Source organism: Anguilla rostrata, chromosome 1 (genome assembly GCF_018555375.3).
Source record: "Anguilla rostrata isolate EN2019 chromosome 1, ASM1855537v3, whole genome shotgun sequence".
Taxonomy (NCBI): Eukaryota; Metazoa; Chordata; class Actinopteri; order Anguilliformes; family Anguillidae; genus Anguilla; species Anguilla rostrata.
The window spans coordinates 47,277,175-47,296,902 of NC_057933.1; the positions used below are offsets into that span (position 1 = coordinate 47,277,175).

Genomic DNA, 19,728 nt, shown 5'->3' on the forward strand with positions numbered 1-19,728 from the left:
CTGAGGGGCGTAAGCGGAATTTGTGCTCTGGCGTCCCAGACGTTAGGACTGTGACGGCGAGTCGAACAGCCAGCCGGCGGCCGCCGGCCTCCTCCCCACAATACCCCCGTTGTGTGTGTGTTATTGTATGGTCCTGGGAATGAGGCAGCCCCCGCTGTGCTTTCACCTCCACGCCGCTCTGGGCCAAAGCTACGGCTCCTTTCACAGAGACCCGAGAACCAACCGCATAATGAGTTATTAACTTTTGCGGCTATTGTCCCAGTTCATGATCATTACCCGTCTTCCCGTTGTGTAGTCGAATGACCCATAAGGAGTAGGCTACGTCTGAAACTATCGAGGAGCACATAGCATTAAGGACGTGACTATCAATAGCCTGCATTACTCTGGATATATATTACGTGAGCAGTCAACAAGTACAATCGTTAGCTAACTGAAAAGGGTTAGGCTGTGTTTTATTTTTTTAATAAATCTGTTTAAAATAATATAGCCTATGCTGGTATAACCTCTTGTTGTAACCTGTAGAAAAGCACTGTTTTTTAGAGTTTACTTTGAAAAGCAAGGCAGTAAAATTGACTGTGAAAGTTTTTACAATAATTTCCATGTTCTATTGTCAAAAAGGGCTGAATTATCTGAAAGATGTTAGATTAGAATGCCCCCCCCCAGTAAATTTATGGATTACATAAATAAGGCCCGTAAAATGTAAATTTAAAGCTAGCACATAAAATCCAAAGCACGAATAGCAAGTAAACAAATAAATATGACTTCCAGCCATGAAAATTAGGCTCAAATCAGACTGGTCAGTATGAGTCATGACCAGGTTTTGTGTCTGAGTGCTACCCAATAACTTCTACGAATAGCTAATCTGTGTTACAATGGGTATTGCAACCTACGTCATTTATAATCAGAAATATTTGTGATATTTAACAAAATGTATGTCAATGCGGGGTGCGCTTTGGTCTTACTATTCCATCCAGTAGATGGCAGTGTCCTTTTAGAACTGGAGCTGTGTCCTTTTTATATCAGTCATAGCGACATATACATTTTGTAATCGGCTTTCCGGCTTCAGCAAACTATTTTAACATGGTGCAGATAAGACAGCGGCTTGTTAATGGGGACTGGACAAATTCCTTTTAAGAACCATCTACAAGTTGCTTCCAATTGCATTTTTCCTGGATGTGACACAAGTGTGTGAGGTCGCGCTTTCTTGTGAATTGGAAAACAGCCTGAGTGCACAACAAGGGCCTCATAATGATTTCATTAGCGCAGTATCTTGATCTGACAATTGTATAAAGCACCAGCAACAGCCGCTGCCTGTAAGCGTATCCTAAAGATGTTACTGTGCGCAAGAACAGGAGTGAACCAGCATAGTTTATAGAGCTGTCCGGAAAGTAAAACTATGGTAATTGGTTGGAACAAAAACCAGCACCACAGGACTGCAGTTGTGCACCCCTGACTAAAAGTATTAGCAACACGTTTGGTAAATATAATTCTGTACTTAATCACTTAGACTGCTGGAGAGTTTTGATCACTTTTTCATGTAAAAAGAATACACCAAATAAGTAGCCGAATGAAATACATGTAATACTTAGCCTAATTAGACGTGTGTGATCTTTGTTTTTTGTATTCATATCTGGTTTTCTTTAACAACAATAATGGCATTCTGGATTTTTGAATCATCGAACAATATGTGCTCTCCATTAAACATTTCACAAGATTATGGGTTTGATTTCTTTCTTGCATTAAAGGAATGTGTCGCCCCCCCATTAGCAGATCCCACAAGGCAGGGCCCACGATGGGCAGCACACAGGGGGCCACACCCCGCTCTCCACACAGGACCTGTTATACATGTTTCCTGCACTCTCTGTGAATAATGTTGTGGGGATATTTCACAGGAAAAAGAAAACCATAGACGGCTACGTGATGCCTTGAGGATAATCTTTTTATTAAAATTCATATACAAAAGGATGTTAGGTTGCTATAAACAAGAGTATGTACAGTATATACAGGGACCGGAGCTGTCCTGAAGGGAATGAGAGACAACAGTCACTGGATGGGAAGGTGTCACCACAAAGTCACCGTGTCATCGATACCGCACTACATCTTACATACACAACATGCATTACGGTGCAGTGATGTTACTGCCTCACATTACTATGATGGGTGATGGAAAGTGCAACAGCTTGCTCACCATCTTTTATTCAGAAACACTGGAGATATGAAGTGGTCTTGAAGTTAACAGCTTTCGTTTCCTTTCAAGGAATTACAGTTTGACTGCATGATGAATTGACTGTTTCCCCTCAAGAACTGAAGGTGTCATTATAACCTTATGTAGTGGGAGTTTTTTTTTTGTTTTTTTACTGGAGACAGCACAATATTATGCATGCCTGGTCTTCAGTTCAGGCAAAAATGTTTGCCTAATGCTCTCCCAAGTTAAAGGACAACATTTCACATTTCTTTTTTTTCCTTTTTTTTTAGCAAGAGTCACACTGGATTCATTTTGCAATAAAAATATATCATGAAAATATTTTCGGCAGATAGTTGTAGCATTTTGCCTTTTTTAAGTCAACAAAAATATACCTATAAGGATTTGATTGTTGAACACATATATCAGTGAATACATTTCTTCCATGATTGCTTTTTCCGCATTGCAAGCATCCCCTCCCGGGCACTTCTATTCTGGTGTGAGGGACCCATTTTGGTAATGCTCTTCCCTCTGGCCACTCTCTTTAGTGAGACAGACCTCCTCTTCTTCTTCCGTTGTGTTACATTCTATCCACTTCATTAGGACATCAGGCAAGTGTTCAAAAGAAAATAGCAGGGTAATCCTTTTGCAGAGGTACTGGTGGCAGGGAGAGCTTGGATATACTCTGACATGCTGTGAACAGGCTGCGTACATCTTTGCCTCTGGATTTAACAGCGCCAAGACTACCTCTGCCAAGTGCCCTGCAACATTTTACACAATGAACTGCATCCCGGAAGATGAATGTGCCTGTCAAAGAGGGCGTGGCTTCGGAAATGTACAAAATGATTGGCATCTCAAACAACCAATCACAGAAAAGAACGAAACAGACACATATAGCCTTAAAAACATCAGCACAGTGTACAACCAGGGGTCGACAGATTGGAGTAAAAAAATAATTCACATACTTGTCACACTTTATAGTACACATTAGTAATGCTGAGCAAAGTATTCCCCCTACGTACTGGCACATGTAAAGCTTCACTAAGATGCTCTTTCCTCCCGATCAGCATTTTTAAGTTTGTATTTTTGGCAAATGGGTTCAGCAGTGCTATAGAGGAGATAGAGCAGCCTCTACTAGTGCAATTGGAACCGGATTTAAAAAGGTGAGCTTACACAGTTTGCCTGGAGAGGCCTCTTCTAGCTCCAATGAGGGGAGCTCTATCATTTCCTTTCTGAAGGACTGTGGATTATAGCAGACACCTGAAATGGCTACCCTGGAGCAGTGGTATCTGTCTGTCTGCCTGTCTGTCTCACAGACCAACAGACCATTATCTTCTTTCTCTCACATTACATACAACATGTAGAGAGTCATACCTCTAAAAAAAGTCATTGTGGACTTATCAAAGTTACTCTTAAACATCAAAAATCAGCCTTGACCATAACAGTATCTAAAAATGGCATATACAACATAACAGAAAAATAAAAAGATACCATCAAAGTCTTCCCTTCGGGGGGTGAGCCAAAACAGCCACCAAGTTCCCACTATGTAAGGAAATACATCACAACTTCCTTCAGTATACAGAAAGGGAGCTGTTGGATACTAGTGCTCTTACCTGTTCATTTAAAAACGTCAGGGCTAAAATAAATACAGTACATTTAATGTTTCACAGAGAAAACTCAATAAATAACCCCCCCTCCCCTTCCCCCTGCCTCTCCAGTTTCTGTGGTTCCTATGCACCCCTTTCTCACATAAAGCTTTTACGACTTCGTTGCAGAAGCAGAAGTGAAGCTTGAGCTCTCTGAGATGAAAGACACTCTTTATCCCTTTCTTGACATTGCCTGCCTCCCTTTTACCTCCCCGAGAAAAAAAACAGGTTTAAATGGAGCGAACCATCGCGGACATTGACGATAACTCAAGTCAGGAGGACCTAGCTACTCTTTGTGGTCATCAGAGCTGGTCCTGGCTGTGGTTCTGGTTGTAGGCGTGGCTCTGGACGGCATCCTTGTAGGTGAGGACCAGCTCAGGCCTGTGGTACAGCTCCCTGAGGGCCTCGAATTTGGAGCCCCACTGGCGCAGGCGATCGTAGCTGAAGTCTTCCTCAGGAAGGGCCGAGCCCAGGGAGCTGAGGCTGCCGGCCGGCGTGCCCGAGCCCTCGATGCAGTACACCTGGTAGGTGTCCATGGGAAAGGCCAGCTCGTCGTTGTCGGCCTCCCAGATGATCCTGGAGACGTAGCTCTTGAAGTCCATGGGGCAGCTGGCGACGCAGGCCGCGCCGTGGTGGAAGGCGGCAGCCATGGCCCCGCCCCCCAGCCCCGCCCCCACGGGGTGCACCTCCTCCTGGGAGCCCTGAGAGGACTTTATGAGGGGCGCGGTGGTGCAGGATGAGGACTGCGACAGGCTGGAGCACAGGGGCCTCTTCAGCTCTGTGATGTCATAGGCATTCTGGCAGAGGAGGGGGGACAACCAACGGCAGATGCACGTCAAAATTCCACATTCCACTTCACACAAGTCCCTAACATTCATGTCTGTATTACATGCTTCATTTACCTTTTTTTCCTTATTTCTCTAACAAGTTATTTTCTGCCTTGTTTTTTTATCATGCACTTTTAATATGGAAATAAAAACTAAACAAAAATGATGAAATAGTTATTTCAGCTCCTTCATTTCATTACTTTTTTTAGTTTCAAAGTTTGCTAATATTTCAGTTTTGGCTAGACTGCAGTAAAGGTGTTTCTACTTTCCTCTGCATTTGGTCTAAACCAGGGTGGACACAGGGGGCCGTATCTGTTTCTGGATTCAAGGCTTCTGCTCTTAATCATTTAATCAGCCCAGTCATTTACTAATAGTTATTTTAGCTACATTTTTTGATAATTCATGAATGGCAGATGAAGATGTATTGTGTCCCAACATGAAACATATAATTGTGGACTAATCTGTCGTTAAACCAGCATAAGTGTATTAACTCATTTGGCCAGTTCAGTTCAGTTTAGAATTTCCCACCCCTGGTCAAAACACAAAAATATGTGCAGTAAAAACGACACACTGCTGCCACATAGTGGTGGTTACTTTAATACCACACTGTGAAAGATCTGCCAAACGCCTCTTACTACCAAGCAGTGCTGAGTTTTGCTCAGAAATTCACAGAGACAGAGAGCAGAACCTTGCTGCTTGCGTGACATCACTTAAAATGAGAGTTAATCAATATTTAAACCACTGAGGCATGTTTGGATTGCTTTATTCTGACGGCCGCGTGTTGGGCTGTACCTGGTCCTGCTCCCCGCCTCCCTCCTCGTTGTAGTTGAGGATGTTTTCGCGGATGTCCTCCCAGCTCTCGTGCTCCGCAGGGATGTGGTACACACCCCTCTTCTGGAACTTACTGCGACTCCCCTTCTGATTCCACACTGTCACAGCCACCAGTACAGCTAGAGAGAGAGAGAGAGAGAGGGAGAGGGAGAGGGAGAGAAAGAGAAAGAAAGAGGCACAGAGAGAGAGATCCTAGTTATATTATATAATGAAAAATTTTAAATGTAAAACATTTAAACTTCAAAAACATTTTAAATCTTAAAAATCTGAAAAAAGAGAAACAGAGAATGACAAAAAGACTGCAACAGCTCCGTTTAAAGCCATACTGCTTCTAAGATCAAGACACACAGTAAAGCCCTTCCCAACCAGGGCTTTGTGTTTGCATGTGCTTAACAGGTGCATACGTGTGTGAGTGAATGAGTGAAATCCGAGTATGTGTGTGCGTGTGTGTGCATGTGTGTGTGTGTGTGAATGAGTGAAATACGAGTATGTGTGTGCGCACTCGTGTGTGTGTGTGTGTGTGTGTGTGTGCGCACGGACAGGGAGGAGCACAAGAGGGATGGCTTGGCTCCGTGATTTACAGTGTTTACCCATTTCTGTCATTTATTCACTTAGCCATTCACGGATGACAAGTCGCATCTCTTCCCGGTTTTCAATTAAAAGGGGGAAGGAGCCTTAAACGCGGCTCCAGCGCCGGCGGAGGCGCCCCGGCAGCAGATAAGCGAGCGGCGGCTGGCGGTGGCCCCGCCGCGCTCCCCAACCGGAGAGGGGTATCAATCGGATTATCTCTCGGCGGATGCCAGACGGGTGTCGCGCGTCGCTTTTTTTTGCTTCGCCTGATGCATTTTGTTTCAGTTTCCTTCCGCCGGGCGAAAACAATTTCTTAAAAGGATTTCTGCGCCCCCCCCCCACCCCCCTTCTCCGCTCCTGTGATCCCGGCAGATACGGGAGGCGGCGTACGACGGGGAGACCCGCGGGCGGCGCCGGTCTGTCAGCGGCGTACCTGTCGGAGGGTCGGCGCTCACACTGCGCGGTGCAGCCCTCCCCACTTGTCTGCAGGTTAGCGCCAGCAATGCGGTTTACAAGAAATGCGCCACTGTGAGCCTTTTGGGCCGGAACTTCATCCAAACTTTAAGAGTCTGTGACCCACCTAATGAGTATGTTTTGTGAGATGCAGCCTAATGTGTAAAATGTGGAAACAGAATGTTTATAGCACATGTCAAAACACCAATAATCATCCATTGCATTAGATGGAAAGGAGTGCTGCGTTTCACTTGTTTGGAGTGGAAACTCCAACTTGTTAACTGTTTCTCCACAAGTGTTTTGTGACCAATCTAAACTCCTCCAATGTCCTACCAGTGGGTTCCAACCCATAGATTTATGGCACAGGTAAATCCACTCTTATCAGCAGTACTGATGCACTGACCGGAACAACGTTTATTTTACGAGCAAATCAGCGAAAGTATGCTCATATGCAAGGGAAGTGGCCGGAGCCATGTTGTCATAGTTACCGAAGAAGACGAGCAGGCACATGCTGATGGCCAGGATGGAGCTGGGGCTGAGGGCAGCCAGCCGGATGGCTTTGACCTGGCTGACCTCGCACCACTGACCCCTGAAGCCCTCCAGACAGCTGCACTGGATGCTCTTGGGGGAGTGGGCAACACAGGTGCCCCCGTTGCGGCAGGTGGTGGGTCCGCACGGGGACGGGGCGCAACGCTGGAGCCCTGAAATTTCATCCGCTACCGTCATCTGACCTGCGGGGCACCTTGAGGATCACACGGAGCACACGGTTATTCCTGTACTGCTTCTGAAGATTTTTTTACAGAGTGTATACTTCTGGTATTATTATACTTCAGGCAAGTTTTTGTCAAAATATTTTAAAACATCAAGCAGACAGCAGAAATTTTAATTATGCCGAGCATTTAACCTCCAACATTCACAGCATAATTCCCAATATGAAATAAGAGTAACTCCTACTTACATCACATTTTGCATGAATATTATAAAATCCTTAAATTTCGTCTAGCTAAGGTGCATTGAGTACAATAAGAGTCTTTAAAAAACTCAAAGTAGTTAAAAATAAACTTTACAGTTCAAAGGGTGACTAAATATGGCACCCAAAGCTAAACACAAATGTTTTTCCTCTCATGCTACTGGACACAGTGAGCAAATTGAAAAGGTGACATTGGAGTCAGGGGTCAAGTTCAAAGTTCAAAGTTCACCTGCACTCGTGCTTCCTCCACAGGTCCACGCAGTACAGGGGGCTGCGGCAGGGCCGGCCGCTGCAGGCGTCTGAGTGGCAGCCCCCCTGGACCCCGCGGCGCTCCAGCACTGTGCTGAACTCCGTGCTCTGCCCGTCCAGGGGCAGCGAATGCCCGTTCAGTCGCACGTCCCGCACGCAGCCTGCCCGGGAGCGGATTCGGTCATGATCTGATGGGCCCACATTTGCATTTATTTTCTTCTTAATGCATTAGTTCTATTATTCCTGTTGCTCCTTTTGAAAGGATTCGTGTGCCACATTTGCTATTCAAGAAGCTCTATTCAGATAATGTTAATTATAATCAGTTTATTATTGTCTTCCCTTGCAGGTTGGCATCGGAATCATACACAAGGGCTGTCTGGGCCCCCAGGGGCCACAGGACCCGGACCAGGGTTTTCCATGTGTACACCTTCTGCCTCCCGTATTCAGAAAACAAAAGCAGACAACAAGACCTCACTCACTTCCTTAAGACTCCTCTAACTGATTAGTGTCACTTAAGGAATATTTGTGAATAGGAGCATGAACACTGAAGGACAAGAGTGACCCTGACAGTCTCTGACATCTTGCCCCTTGTCAGGGAGAGAGGTGGAGGGGTGGAGGGGTGTGGAGGAGAGGAGGAGTTTCCCCTACCCTGGAAGTCCCCGTGCTGGCCAGGGGAGAGGCTGTTCCCCAGCACCACACTGGAGGGGTGCACCACGATCTCCCGCTTGTGGCCCAGGGCGGCGGTGACCTCCCGCGACCCCCCGCCCTGCTCCAGCCGCAGGGTGAAGAGGTTGTCGTGGCGATGCAGGCTGAGCTGGACCCACTGGCCCCCGTCCACGCGCTGGCTGGTCAACCGCAGGGCGTGGGCACCGTCGCCCAGGTTGGCGCGCACGCTCAGGTGCCCGTCCAGGATCTGGCAGGGAGGCGCAAGCCACAGAGATGAAGGCGCTGCAGTTTATGTCCATAAAGGTTACGGGTTCAAATCCCTGCCACATCGCTGCTGTTCAGCTGCTCAAAAAAGGTGCTCAACCTGATTGTTTCTGTACATTTCTAGCTGTATTCAAGGGATCATCTGAATAAAATGGAAGCAGCTTAAATCCTGCATTCATTACAAAAACAAAGGACGAAACAGAATGGGGTCAATTGGCCATACACAGATGGGACGTGTTTTTTTAAAATGGCCGTTATATAATTATTGTTTCTATTATGGGAATGACGGCTGGCCTCCTCCTACCTCCAGCGTGATGTACTCGTTACTGTCCCGGGAGGCCATGCTGAGAAGGGTGCCCGAGGAGGCGCGGGTTCGGAGGAGCAGCTGGGCGTGGGTCTGCCGGGGGCTCCCGCCCCCCCTCAGCTGGTAGCGCAGCATGCTCTCCTTCTCAAAGGACCACTCGGGAAGGGCTGGGGACCAATTTGGGGGGGGGCGGTGTTAGTATGGTATAAACTGCAATACAGTCGGCCCAATCACCAATCAGATTCACAACAGAGCTTCCATATCACAAGTGACATCACTTTCTCATGGTGACATTACACAATTGCATCTGTGCTTCTTTCAGGTAACCAATAAAGCAAAGCGCTATATCGAAAATATCAAAAAGCAGAAAACATCCAGACGCGGTGCTGAAACAGCATCTGAAGGCTGGGAGAGGATGATGTGAGAAGTTAGCGCAGACAGACATTAAACGAGGCAGGATTGAGCTTCCTTTCTTGTGAGCCTTTTCTTGTTGCTTGGGGGAGCGTGGGAACTCTACCACAAATCCCACAGGTAATCCAGTCTCCTGGTAATTACCGTAGCCTATAACACACGGGAGACGCGCAGGAGATGTGCATGCAGGCAGCCACCACACACAGTCACACGCATAGGTCCACGCACGGATCCACACACAGATCCACACACAGTCACACACATAGGTCCACACATGGATCCACACACACACAGGCACACGTACACACCAAATACACAATCACATATCGAAACATACACGTGCAGTTACCTACAGACACACAAAAAACTACTTACTACTTGCAAAGAAAATTATATTATGTGAATATGTACAATAAAAAAAGGAGCAGATGGACAATCAGACGCACACAGTGTCCTTACAATATAAAGATGTGTATGTGCGCACACACACACACACACACACACCTTTGTCACACTTGTGCCCGCTGAATCCTGGGTGACAGTCGCAGCTGAAGGAGCCCCACTCCCCGAGGCACTTCCCGTTCACGCCACAGGAGGGCCCCCCGCCCGTCAGACACACGCCGTCGGTCAGCCCGCAGCCAGGGGCGGTGTTGAGACTGTCGGCGGGGCTGCCCAAGTCATACACCTGCCAGGGACACAGAGAGGCACTCTCACAAAGGGCACATGGGCGCAGCCCCACACAGAGCAAGGCCTGTCACCCCACTGACCTCCTGTCACAATGAGGTTCAGGATGACCTCCCCCATTGACCAACGGCGGCCCCAGAGTGGCTGGGTGACCACGCCCCCCAGGTCTCAGCCACAGGAGAGCCACTCATGCATTCTCACGTACATGACTGTGGGCTTCGGACTAATTTTCCTGTGGATTTTTGGTAACCCCGGCAACCATGTGGCCTGCTCACTCCCACGGTACGATACTGCAGTTGCTATATTGCAGACATAAGCAAACTGTGGTTCAGACTTTTTATGGACTATCGCCTGTCTCCTCTCCAGTATTGAATACACAGTTGCGTGTTCGGTCCCATTGCGGGAACATCCTCCATTGATTTCATTTCCAAACACAAGTAAAGATACTGGCACGTTTTCCACCCTGCAGCCCACCTCCTGCGCCACCACATCCCCTTCACCAGAAGACAGGTAGGCTATACTGCTGAAGCAGGCACATTACAGGTTCCCGATAGACCACAAGGGGCACTGGTGAGTGATGAGGTAAAAAAAAAAAAGCAGAAATGGAAATCCATGAAGAAGAGCAGGCACGGAGAGCCACGCACCTGGCTGTCCACCACCAGATTCCTCAGACACCCAACGAAACCCTTGAACTGAGGGTGCGTCCGACGGTGAGGGACAACCTCCTTCACACCCCCCAGCTGCAGGGGCTGGTTCACATTGAGAAACCTTTGGGGGAGGGGGAGGGAGGAAGAAGAAACGATTAGGATAAAATCAACCAATCAGCACAGGCAAAGACAAGCATGCACTCTGCCAATTCACACTAAATGTAGAGTCAGGAGAAACAGAAACAGAAGTTATGCAAATGTAAATAACTCCCACACTGGCATGCTATGAGCCCAATGTGTTCTAAAGACTGATGAAGGCTCTGTGTCTCTGTCTCCCTCACCTCTCTGTGCCAGGAGTCTCTCCAGACACCTTGCAGACGGACTGGTCAGTCTCCAGCACCTCCACCCCCAGGCCCTCCACCTCGTTGACCATGGCCCCTGAGCAGCGGTCCAGAACGAGCTGCACCGTCTGCGGCAGGAAACAGGCGCGCGTGAGTGACACGGCTCTCCCCCCCTCGGGACCCAAATACATTCTGGGGCACGCCACCTCCTACTTCCTCAGAGATACATCCCCTGACACCGACCCCCTTGAGGCACCTACCGGAAATTATACACGCGAGACGAGTGAACCAAAAATATACAATGCTGCTAAACCTGGCAGAGTTGGAGGAATTATATTTAGGTACTCAGTTGTGTTTTCCTTCAAATTTTTACGTCTTAATTGCTTTTCTGGGAGTCCCAATGGTGGCTGACGGAGAGTCTGAACTGGAGTATACAATAGTGCAAACCTCCCTCGTGTGGCTAATGTCTTTCTGCAGTTTTCCCCTTATTGTCTTTGGCCCTGTTCTGAACTCTGTAAAATTTAAATCTGATGCACATTATATATTCACAAAGCAGGCATGGCCCAGTAGAACTGTAACAGTGAATTTTCTGTAACAGAGCACAAATAATATAACTGGATGGGAAGTGAGAGCTGTCCATCTGGTTAGTTTATGGAATCTCTGACTGTACTGTACTGTAGACAGGGTATTATATTCAAGGCCTAGCCCTGATCTTTCACCAGCCTACAATCCCCCCCGAACCCCAATATGAGCGCAGACCTTGCCATCGCTGATTATATCGAGCTGGTGCCAGCGGCGGTCGGTAACTGTGGCCCTGGAAGGCAGCTGCAGCATCAGGGTCCCCGAGCCATGGCTAATGCTGAGGGCCGGCACCCCGTTCTTCAGCTCTGGAGACGAGAGCATCAAGCACAGACTGTTCACACTCACACCGCCATTAGCACAACACCCCATTGATCACACCACGAAACACAGACACCAGTGGCTGGGCAACATCCAGGCCCGTGTTCTTGGAGGGGAGGCAAAGATAAATCACAGCTTTCTGTTACACAGCACAATATCGCCAGTGCCAGAGAATGAATAATATTGCCGTTTTCCGTGATCTTGGTACACTCAACCAGTCTTCTGCCTGCTTTGAACCTTCCCAAGATTACTCCATTAAAAGTTCAGCCAGAAAACGTACTTGTCCTTGCTTTATTCCGTTGTGTCTTACTCCTTTGTTTTATCTGGACAAAGTTTTAAGCTCTTTGCCAGATATATATGAAAGGCACTTCATTATTATTATTATTATTATTATTATTAGTAGTAGTAGTAGTAGTACTAGCAATAATAGTAGTAGTAGTAGTAGTGATAGTAGCAGCAGTAGTATAAGAAGCAGTAGTAGTAGTAGCAGTAATAGTAGTAGTAGTAGTAGTAGTAGTAGCAGCAGTAGTAGTAGTAGCAGTAATAGTAGTAGTAGTAGCAGCAGTAGCAGTAGTAATAGTAGTAGTAGTAGCAGTAGCAATAATAGTAGTAGTAGTAGTAGTAGTAGCAGTAGCAATAATACTAGTAGAAACAGTAGCAGAAGTAGTAGTAGTAATAGTAGCAGTAGCAGTAATAGTAGTAGTAGTAGCAGTAGCAGTGGTAGTAGTAGTACTGTAGCAGTAGCAATAGTAGTAGCAGTAGCAGCAGCAGTAGTAGTGACAGTAACAGAAGTGGTAGTAGTACTGTAGCAGTAGTAGCAGCAGTAGCAGTAGTAGTAGTACAACAAAAACTCTGCTGAAAAGAGTTGGCGACTGACTCCAATTGCTCTCTGATACGGCAGTCCTCAGGACGCCCCTGTATTAAAGGTATTTACGTGATCTTTCAGTACATCTATGGGGCATAACTACCCTGACCTCCAATAAAACATTGGCAAACACAAGCGCTGTATTGAACTGCGCCACTGAAAAATGCTTCACTGCAATCAATCGTGGTGAAGTTCGATTTCCTGTCTCCGATGCGGGAACATGGACTCCGCTCGATTAATTACACAACAACAGGCAACATGTAAGTAATGGACTCATCACGCAACCTTCATAATATCACCGCAGGCTCCCACTAATCTTGTCCCAATGTTTCTGCAATACTGAAAATGCTAAACAGTTTAACTAACTATAGAACAGCCACCTCAAGAGAAGAAATACAAAATACATTTTCAGTGCCACCTGTTGTCATTGCCATGGTGACACACACTGAGTCACTAATTAGAAACTTTCAGGAGGTTACAAATTCAGTATATCTGCATATACACAGTTGGCAAATGAAAGCTTTTTTTTTCAGGAGTATTTCATGAGTTTTGATTCTCACCCAAGGCGATGAAGTCCTCCAGGTCTCCAGACATCAGTGGCCCCAGGGGGCCATTGTAGAGCAGGAGCCCATTGGCTGTCTCTGTTATGAACTCCAGCGAGATGTGGCTCTGGAAGCACGGCCTTATGGGAGGAAACCAGGCGTAGCCATAGCCGCGGAATGTGTGCTTGGTCTGCTGGCACTCTGGTCCATCATACATGGGTGGACACTTACACCTGGGGAAACAAAAACAGTCAACAAAAATGTTTAAGAAAAAAAAAAACAAAGAGAGCACAGAGAGTTTAAAAATGAGCTTTCTATTTGTACTAGTCTTTGGACAAGTATAGAGTATGTTTCAGGTTTTTCTCCCAAAGCTGAAGAACGCAGGAGGTGTTCTGAGTCTAGAGTGAGGGAAAAGTGCGTGTATAAATAAGTGTAAGTCTTAAGCAGCGTGGTTCGGTGGCTGTTACCTGTAGCCCAGCTCACTGTCGACGCAGGTGCCCCCGTTTAGACAGGGGCTGCCGGGGTAGGAAGCGCAGGAGAGGTGCGGTCTCTCGCGGGCTGAGCAGCCACACTGGGCCCTGATGGAGGCCGAGAGGGAGACCAGCGAGGTGTTCCCGCTGCTGAGCGGGGTGGGGGTGTGGCTGAAGCTCAGAGCGCTGGTGCAGCCGCCCGTCTGGCTGCAGTCACTGTACGCGCACTCATCCACGCCCACCTGCACGATAGACACGCCCAGCGCTGCCTCCAGCTAAGGACAGAGTAGAGGTGTTTTCACCAATATGAGCATTGGGAAGATGAATGACACTTAATTCAATGAAAATGCAGACATCTAAATCAAGACTTTCCTCAGACACGGGACTAGTAATTCCCCAAGTTCACACACAGTAGGGAGGTGATGGGACAGCCAGGCACGTGCACAGATGGACCTGAGGCAGAGCCTCGCCCCTTTGGCCTTCAGCCACAAAGTGTCCTCTTGGCAATTTCGTTTTAAAATTGCGAAACCTTTTCTTTATTTTCATCGGCGGGCAGACGGCTGTCCACAAAAAGCTATTTGCTTTTTATTGTTAAGGGCCCCATTCCTAAATGGTTGCACCTTGAGAAGCATTGTCCAGTGTGCACCTCAGAACGGCCTCCACTGACAAAAAAAGTGTCTCATCTCAGCATCCCTTGTTTCCAAGGCTGACTATCCTTCTATGCGTGTGACGTGCGGTGAATGATGGCTTGCTCTGTTTTGCCTTGTCTTTCCTGACCAGCAGAGAAAGGGCTATGGGCTATGCATGAAGAAACCACTAATAAAAGCAATATTCTCAATTTTATCTCAGCTAAACGAAAGCAATATCAGCTATAATTAACTTTATCTAAGTTAGTTATCACTAGGCTACCTAGCTAAACATCACCAGCCCACTTTTGTTGCTTAGGCCTCTACTGCATGACCGTGTGCTCGGGGCACTACGTTTCATCAATTCTGTCAATAATAATACTAAACGGGATAGGGCAGGGCCAGGGACGAAGAAAGGGGGTAGGACGTAAAGCAGCTAATAGGCTACAGCTCAACTAGCTCAGTTTAAGTAGCGGCATTCTTTTAAACTGATCATTAGCCTCAACATGTTTTCATTAATTTTCCTTGATTAATAAGTCTGCACTGCCAATGATCTAAATAATCAATAAGCAGGTAATCACAGCTTCTTCATATCATGTTAGAGGCAGTAAATGATAAATTCAATATAGGAAAATCATTTATAATCACAAAGTGAACATAACAAAAAAAAGAAACACCACTCTGTTAACTACTGCGTTAGCTTTCAGTACAACCTGCAATAAAGGCTTTCTAAGAAAACTTGTGCTTCAAAATCATTTAAATGACAAAATCTACAGTTAGCAAATCTTTGCCATGAATATGTGAGTGCGAAGAATGAGTACCCTTCTCCACAATTTAAAATAATTTATTAATTCACCTTTATTTATACAGGGTTAGTTAACTGCGTATGCATCTTCTTTTGCAGCACTGCCCTGTAGATGCCCCCCCCAAACCTGCATGTCTTTGGATTTAAATAATATCTTTGGATTTAAACAATGCTGATAAAATGTGCACAATTTTGCGATACAAATAATTTTATTGTTCACCTAATAGCCTAATTTAGGAGAACTGGTTATATCTGATGGTATTGAGTATTTTGTGAATTAATTGCTGCATTGATAATCAAGAAAATTACTGAAAACAGGTTGAGACCAATAATCATTCTAAGGGGTAGATTTCCACCCCCTCAACCTTCAGCTCCGCATCCACCACTTCTCAGTTTAGTCCTAGGCTAGCAGTCCACATATGTAAATAAATGAATGCATAATGTATTAATCTCAAATGTTGTCCTGTCATTAACCACCATTCCTCTTATCGTGACACATAGGGTAGAGCATCAGCAGCAGTAGTGTTTACCTGCCTACCTTTGGGAATGGAAGTTTTTCAACCAGGTACATAGGAGTAGTTGTAGTGTAAAGCAATGGAATGTATTTGTGCGTGTGGGTGTGGGTTGTCATGGTAATGTTGGGGAGGACGAAGGCAGGTGGGAGGATAGGTTAGGAAAAACAACAGTATCATAGCGCAGCCAGTTCAGCATGACTGTCAAGCACAAAGTCAAATCAAACATTAGTTTATCAGTGAGAAGACTGTTGATTGTTCTGAAATGCTCTCAAAAAGTATTGTGTGCGAATGCACACACAGGGGTTCCCTTTTTTCAGCTTGAACCCCCTTTCGAACCTCCGTCTTTCAAAAGTCTACGCACGGCCCAGGGGATGGCCATATTTCCCGAATTTAATGCATCATTTTCGGCCAACAAAAGCAAGGTGGCCACAGGCAAGGTGCGACATGGGGCGTGTTCACCTGCTGTGGGAAGCCCCTGGCATTAAAGCATGCTTTGAATCCAGCTTCTGACAAATACAATTTGTGACATTGTGAATTCTTTACGAAAAGCCACCAGTGCACTTCCCGTTTGCATGGTCTCTCACAACGGGCATGGAGCCAGGGGGGCGCTTTCCCTTGACTGCTTAAAAAGGTGCAAAGTTATTTTCGTGACAAGCCCGTTGGCGGGAGGGGGCAGGCAGGGCTGTTTACCTTGGCTTTGTGCGCGGCCACGTTACCGGTCAGCTTCTCGGGCTTGTAGTAGGGGGACCCGTGGGCGGCGAACCACACGCTCAGCTCACGGGCTTGCCGGCTGCTGTTGGCCACACTGAACACGTGGACGTTGTCCTCTTCCGTCTGCATCACCTCCGACAGGAGCCTTTTCAGCCGGGTGTACCTGCTCTCCTGCCCCTCTGGAGCAGCGAAAAACTCCTCTGCTGTGATGTCTACGGAAAACACCAGAAATTGAGAGAAAGTCTGCATGTGTTGGACATATTTTACATAGCATCTCTTGAACTAACATTATACACTACACAGTTATGCTAACGCTGTTATGGAAGACTAGCATACAATCAACACATAATACCCTTTTAAGCATAAAGTCAGTAACAGTGTTCGGTGGAATGCATTAAGAACAGGTCAAGTCAACTGCTGATTGATATATTATAAACATCATTCCAAAATCTTTGACCAGGTTTAAGCTTTAAAGAGGACTTTGGTGAATCTTAAGATTTCTACAAATTGCCGTACAGAGCAGTGTTTGAGTGAAATGTGAGACTGTAGGATGTACAGTAAGCCACGAGTGAAAACCAACCCTGTTCCTGGAAATCTACCATTCTGTAGGTTTTCATTCCAACCCTGACAAAGCACATCTCATTCAACAGCTAGCGGTCTGGCTGAGCCGTTAATTAGTAGAGTCAGATGTGCCAAATTAGGGTTGAAATGAGAACCTACAGGATGGTACATCACAGGATTTGGTTACCACTGGTCTAGGTGGGGTCACAAGGAGGTCAGCACAAGCAATACTAGAAGAGGAAACGGAAGATTAATCCTGCACAACCTGCCCCCGAGATATACTCACTGGATAAACGCACAGAGCCAGCGTTCCGCACCGCCTCCTCCTTCAGCTCCTTGACGACGACCTCTACGGTGGAGGTCATGTCTGGCCAGATCTTGTCTGTCACTCGGATCTGCAGGCTGTACGTCCCGGGCGGGGTTCCCTCTCTGACACTGAGTTGACCTGAGTTCTGGTTTAGGATGAAGTACCTGTGTGAGGGAGAGAGGAAGGGTAAGAGCTGACTCAAGATCAGTGGCACTTTGTGCTAACAAGAACAGCTAAGGCAGTACAAGCACAGCTTAACTGTAATGATGAGAGGCCAAAAATATAAAACAGGGTGAAGAGGCCTGCATGCTTATTTAGCTCCCAATATCACAAGTTTAATTAATAGGTTGTTTTGATCCACGTTCTGGCTCAGAACACTGTTTTATCAATACAATGTGAATATAAGTGAATATAACCCTCTTCCTCAGTGTCATAGTGTGCTCTCCAGCCATTCCAAAGGTGAAAATATACTGCAGTGGTGCGGATACAATCAGCCAGGCACCTTGCAGTGTAATGCATCCTGGTGTGTTATTGACTTCTTCATTATTACACACGTCTACTGCTGTATGAGCTGCGTGACAAACACCACCCTGGCAACTGCACTCCTCATTTAAGCTCACAATGGTGAGAAGAGATCAAGGACAGTGATCAGATTGGCGCTATATTTGGCCTTTTCTGTACTGACACCACCGTGGCACATGGGCGCCGCACGTCATCATAACCCAACATCATTATGCAGGTGCGAAACTAGCTCGTCACAGGGGCATCAGAACAGACAGAGGTTTTCATCATTAAATGACTGCAGCCGATTCAGAACACCGAAATAGGAACAGCAAATGACAACGGTCAAATGGCTTTAGCATAAGGACTGAGAAGAAGCCCATATTATTATATGACCTCTGAAAACATGCATCTGAACAGACCAAGTGTAGAATATGACAGGGTGATAATGACACGCCTGCCAATGTTTCTGAGCTCTTGTATCCTGTTAACCAGTTTACATTGTTATGCGTGTTACCACTATGTCAGTTATTGTGTGGTGTGTTATCAGCAGAGCAAATATATTACATTACAGGCATTTAGCAGACGCTCTTATCCAGAGCGACTTACACAACTTTTTTTTTACATAGCACTTTACATTGTATCCATTTATACAGCTGGATATATACTGAAGCAATGCAGGTTAAGTACCTTGCTCAAGGGTACAACGGCAGTGTCCTTACCCGGGAATCGAACCTGCGACCTTTCGGTTACAAGCGCAGTTCCTTACCCACTGTGCCACACTCCGTCCTTAATATAAAGAGAGAGAGTGCTGTCCATTAAAGCGAGGCTGCTGCTTGTTTTTTTGCTGCAGTTTACCTTGACCAAGGTCACCAAAGTTGCACTGCCACATGATCTAATTTGATTTTAGAAGTTGTTTAAAGTCATGTTCATGCAGCAGGGATTGAGCTCTGCACCACTGGTGACCTTCGGTGGCAGAGCCAGATGAAGTAATTAACTGTCAACTAAGCAAATAAAGCACTGCCAGGATCAAAGTGAAGTGATAGAGTACAGTGGGGATTCAAAGGTTGCTGAAGACAGCAGTAGACTAAACTAGTCAAATAGCATTGGTGTAATTAGTATATTATCTAAATTAACTGGGACAGTTACACTCCTTAATAAAAACTCTTACCATTTGGATAATAATTACTGAGTTCCTAGTGTAGCGAAACATTTTCTTGTCTCTACTTTCTTTCAGCGTTGTTTGACAGCTATTAATGAACCCAGGTTCCTCGCTACATTACAGGTGGTTCGTTAGTGGAGGCAGCTTAATCCATAACCCACTGCGTACCGTGAAACACAAGGCATAATGCATTCATAGTAATGAGAGAACCACCGCCTCACCACAAGTGAATTCCTGAATACAATTCTTTATTAACTATTAATGACCGTACTCCGTGAGAAATTTCAGCCAATCACTGTGCTGTGTTCATAACCTTTCTCCTGCTCTAAGTGGCAGGTTTCGTAGAAGGCTGATTTAAACCTCAATAAAAGATCAAAGCACCTGGAGGAGAGTTTGCCTTCAAATCTGTAAACCTTCTCATTCCAGTCGTCAAGGTCAGGGGATTGAACTTGTCCAAGTACAGTTGTTGGAAGATTGCCTGGGGAAGAAACATCATTAGGTTGCTGATCAGAACCCCAGTATTGCCTGTCATGCACATGCAGCTCTGAAAGAGACTGAAAGAGAAAGAAAGAGGTCTCTATTTGAGATAAGAGAAACCCTGCTCCAAGTATGGACGCTGTTAAACACTACAACGAGGAAGAAAAAATACATTAGTATGCAGTGCCCTTATTTCTCCAAAAGCTAAATCGTAATGCTGTAATCCTGTTAGGCATGAAAT

At 46.1% G+C, this 19,728-nt stretch overlaps 1 protein-coding gene across 1 annotated transcript in view; it reads right to left on the reverse strand.

The window, feature by feature from the left end:
* Nucleotides 1-1,921: 1,921 nt before the first annotated feature.
* si:dkey-22o22.2 (neural-cadherin) overlaps nucleotides 1,922-19,728 on the reverse strand; it is a 103,333-nt gene continuing 85,526 nt past the window's right edge. The window contains exons 19-33 of the mRNA XM_064338918.1: nucleotides 19,392-19,488; nucleotides 17,327-17,511; nucleotides 16,459-16,691; nucleotides 13,820-14,097; nucleotides 13,371-13,585; nucleotides 11,805-11,932; nucleotides 11,046-11,173; nucleotides 10,702-10,825; nucleotides 9,878-10,058; nucleotides 8,963-9,129; nucleotides 8,377-8,641; nucleotides 7,709-7,889; nucleotides 6,998-7,251; nucleotides 5,448-5,605; nucleotides 1,922-4,625 (exon numbers count right to left, since the gene is read on the reverse strand). Coding sequence (XP_064194988.1) covers nucleotides 4,131-4,625; nucleotides 5,448-5,605; nucleotides 6,998-7,251; nucleotides 7,709-7,889; nucleotides 8,377-8,641; nucleotides 8,963-9,129; nucleotides 9,878-10,058; nucleotides 10,702-10,825; nucleotides 11,046-11,173; nucleotides 11,805-11,932; nucleotides 13,371-13,585; nucleotides 13,820-14,097; nucleotides 16,459-16,691; nucleotides 17,327-17,511; nucleotides 19,392-19,488 — 3,089 coding nt within the window. The 3' untranslated portion in view covers nucleotides 1,922-4,130. The remainder of the gene's footprint in view (nucleotides 4,626-5,447; nucleotides 5,606-6,997; nucleotides 7,252-7,708; nucleotides 7,890-8,376; nucleotides 8,642-8,962; nucleotides 9,130-9,877; nucleotides 10,059-10,701; nucleotides 10,826-11,045; nucleotides 11,174-11,804; nucleotides 11,933-13,370; nucleotides 13,586-13,819; nucleotides 14,098-16,458; nucleotides 16,692-17,326; nucleotides 17,512-19,391; nucleotides 19,489-19,728) is intronic.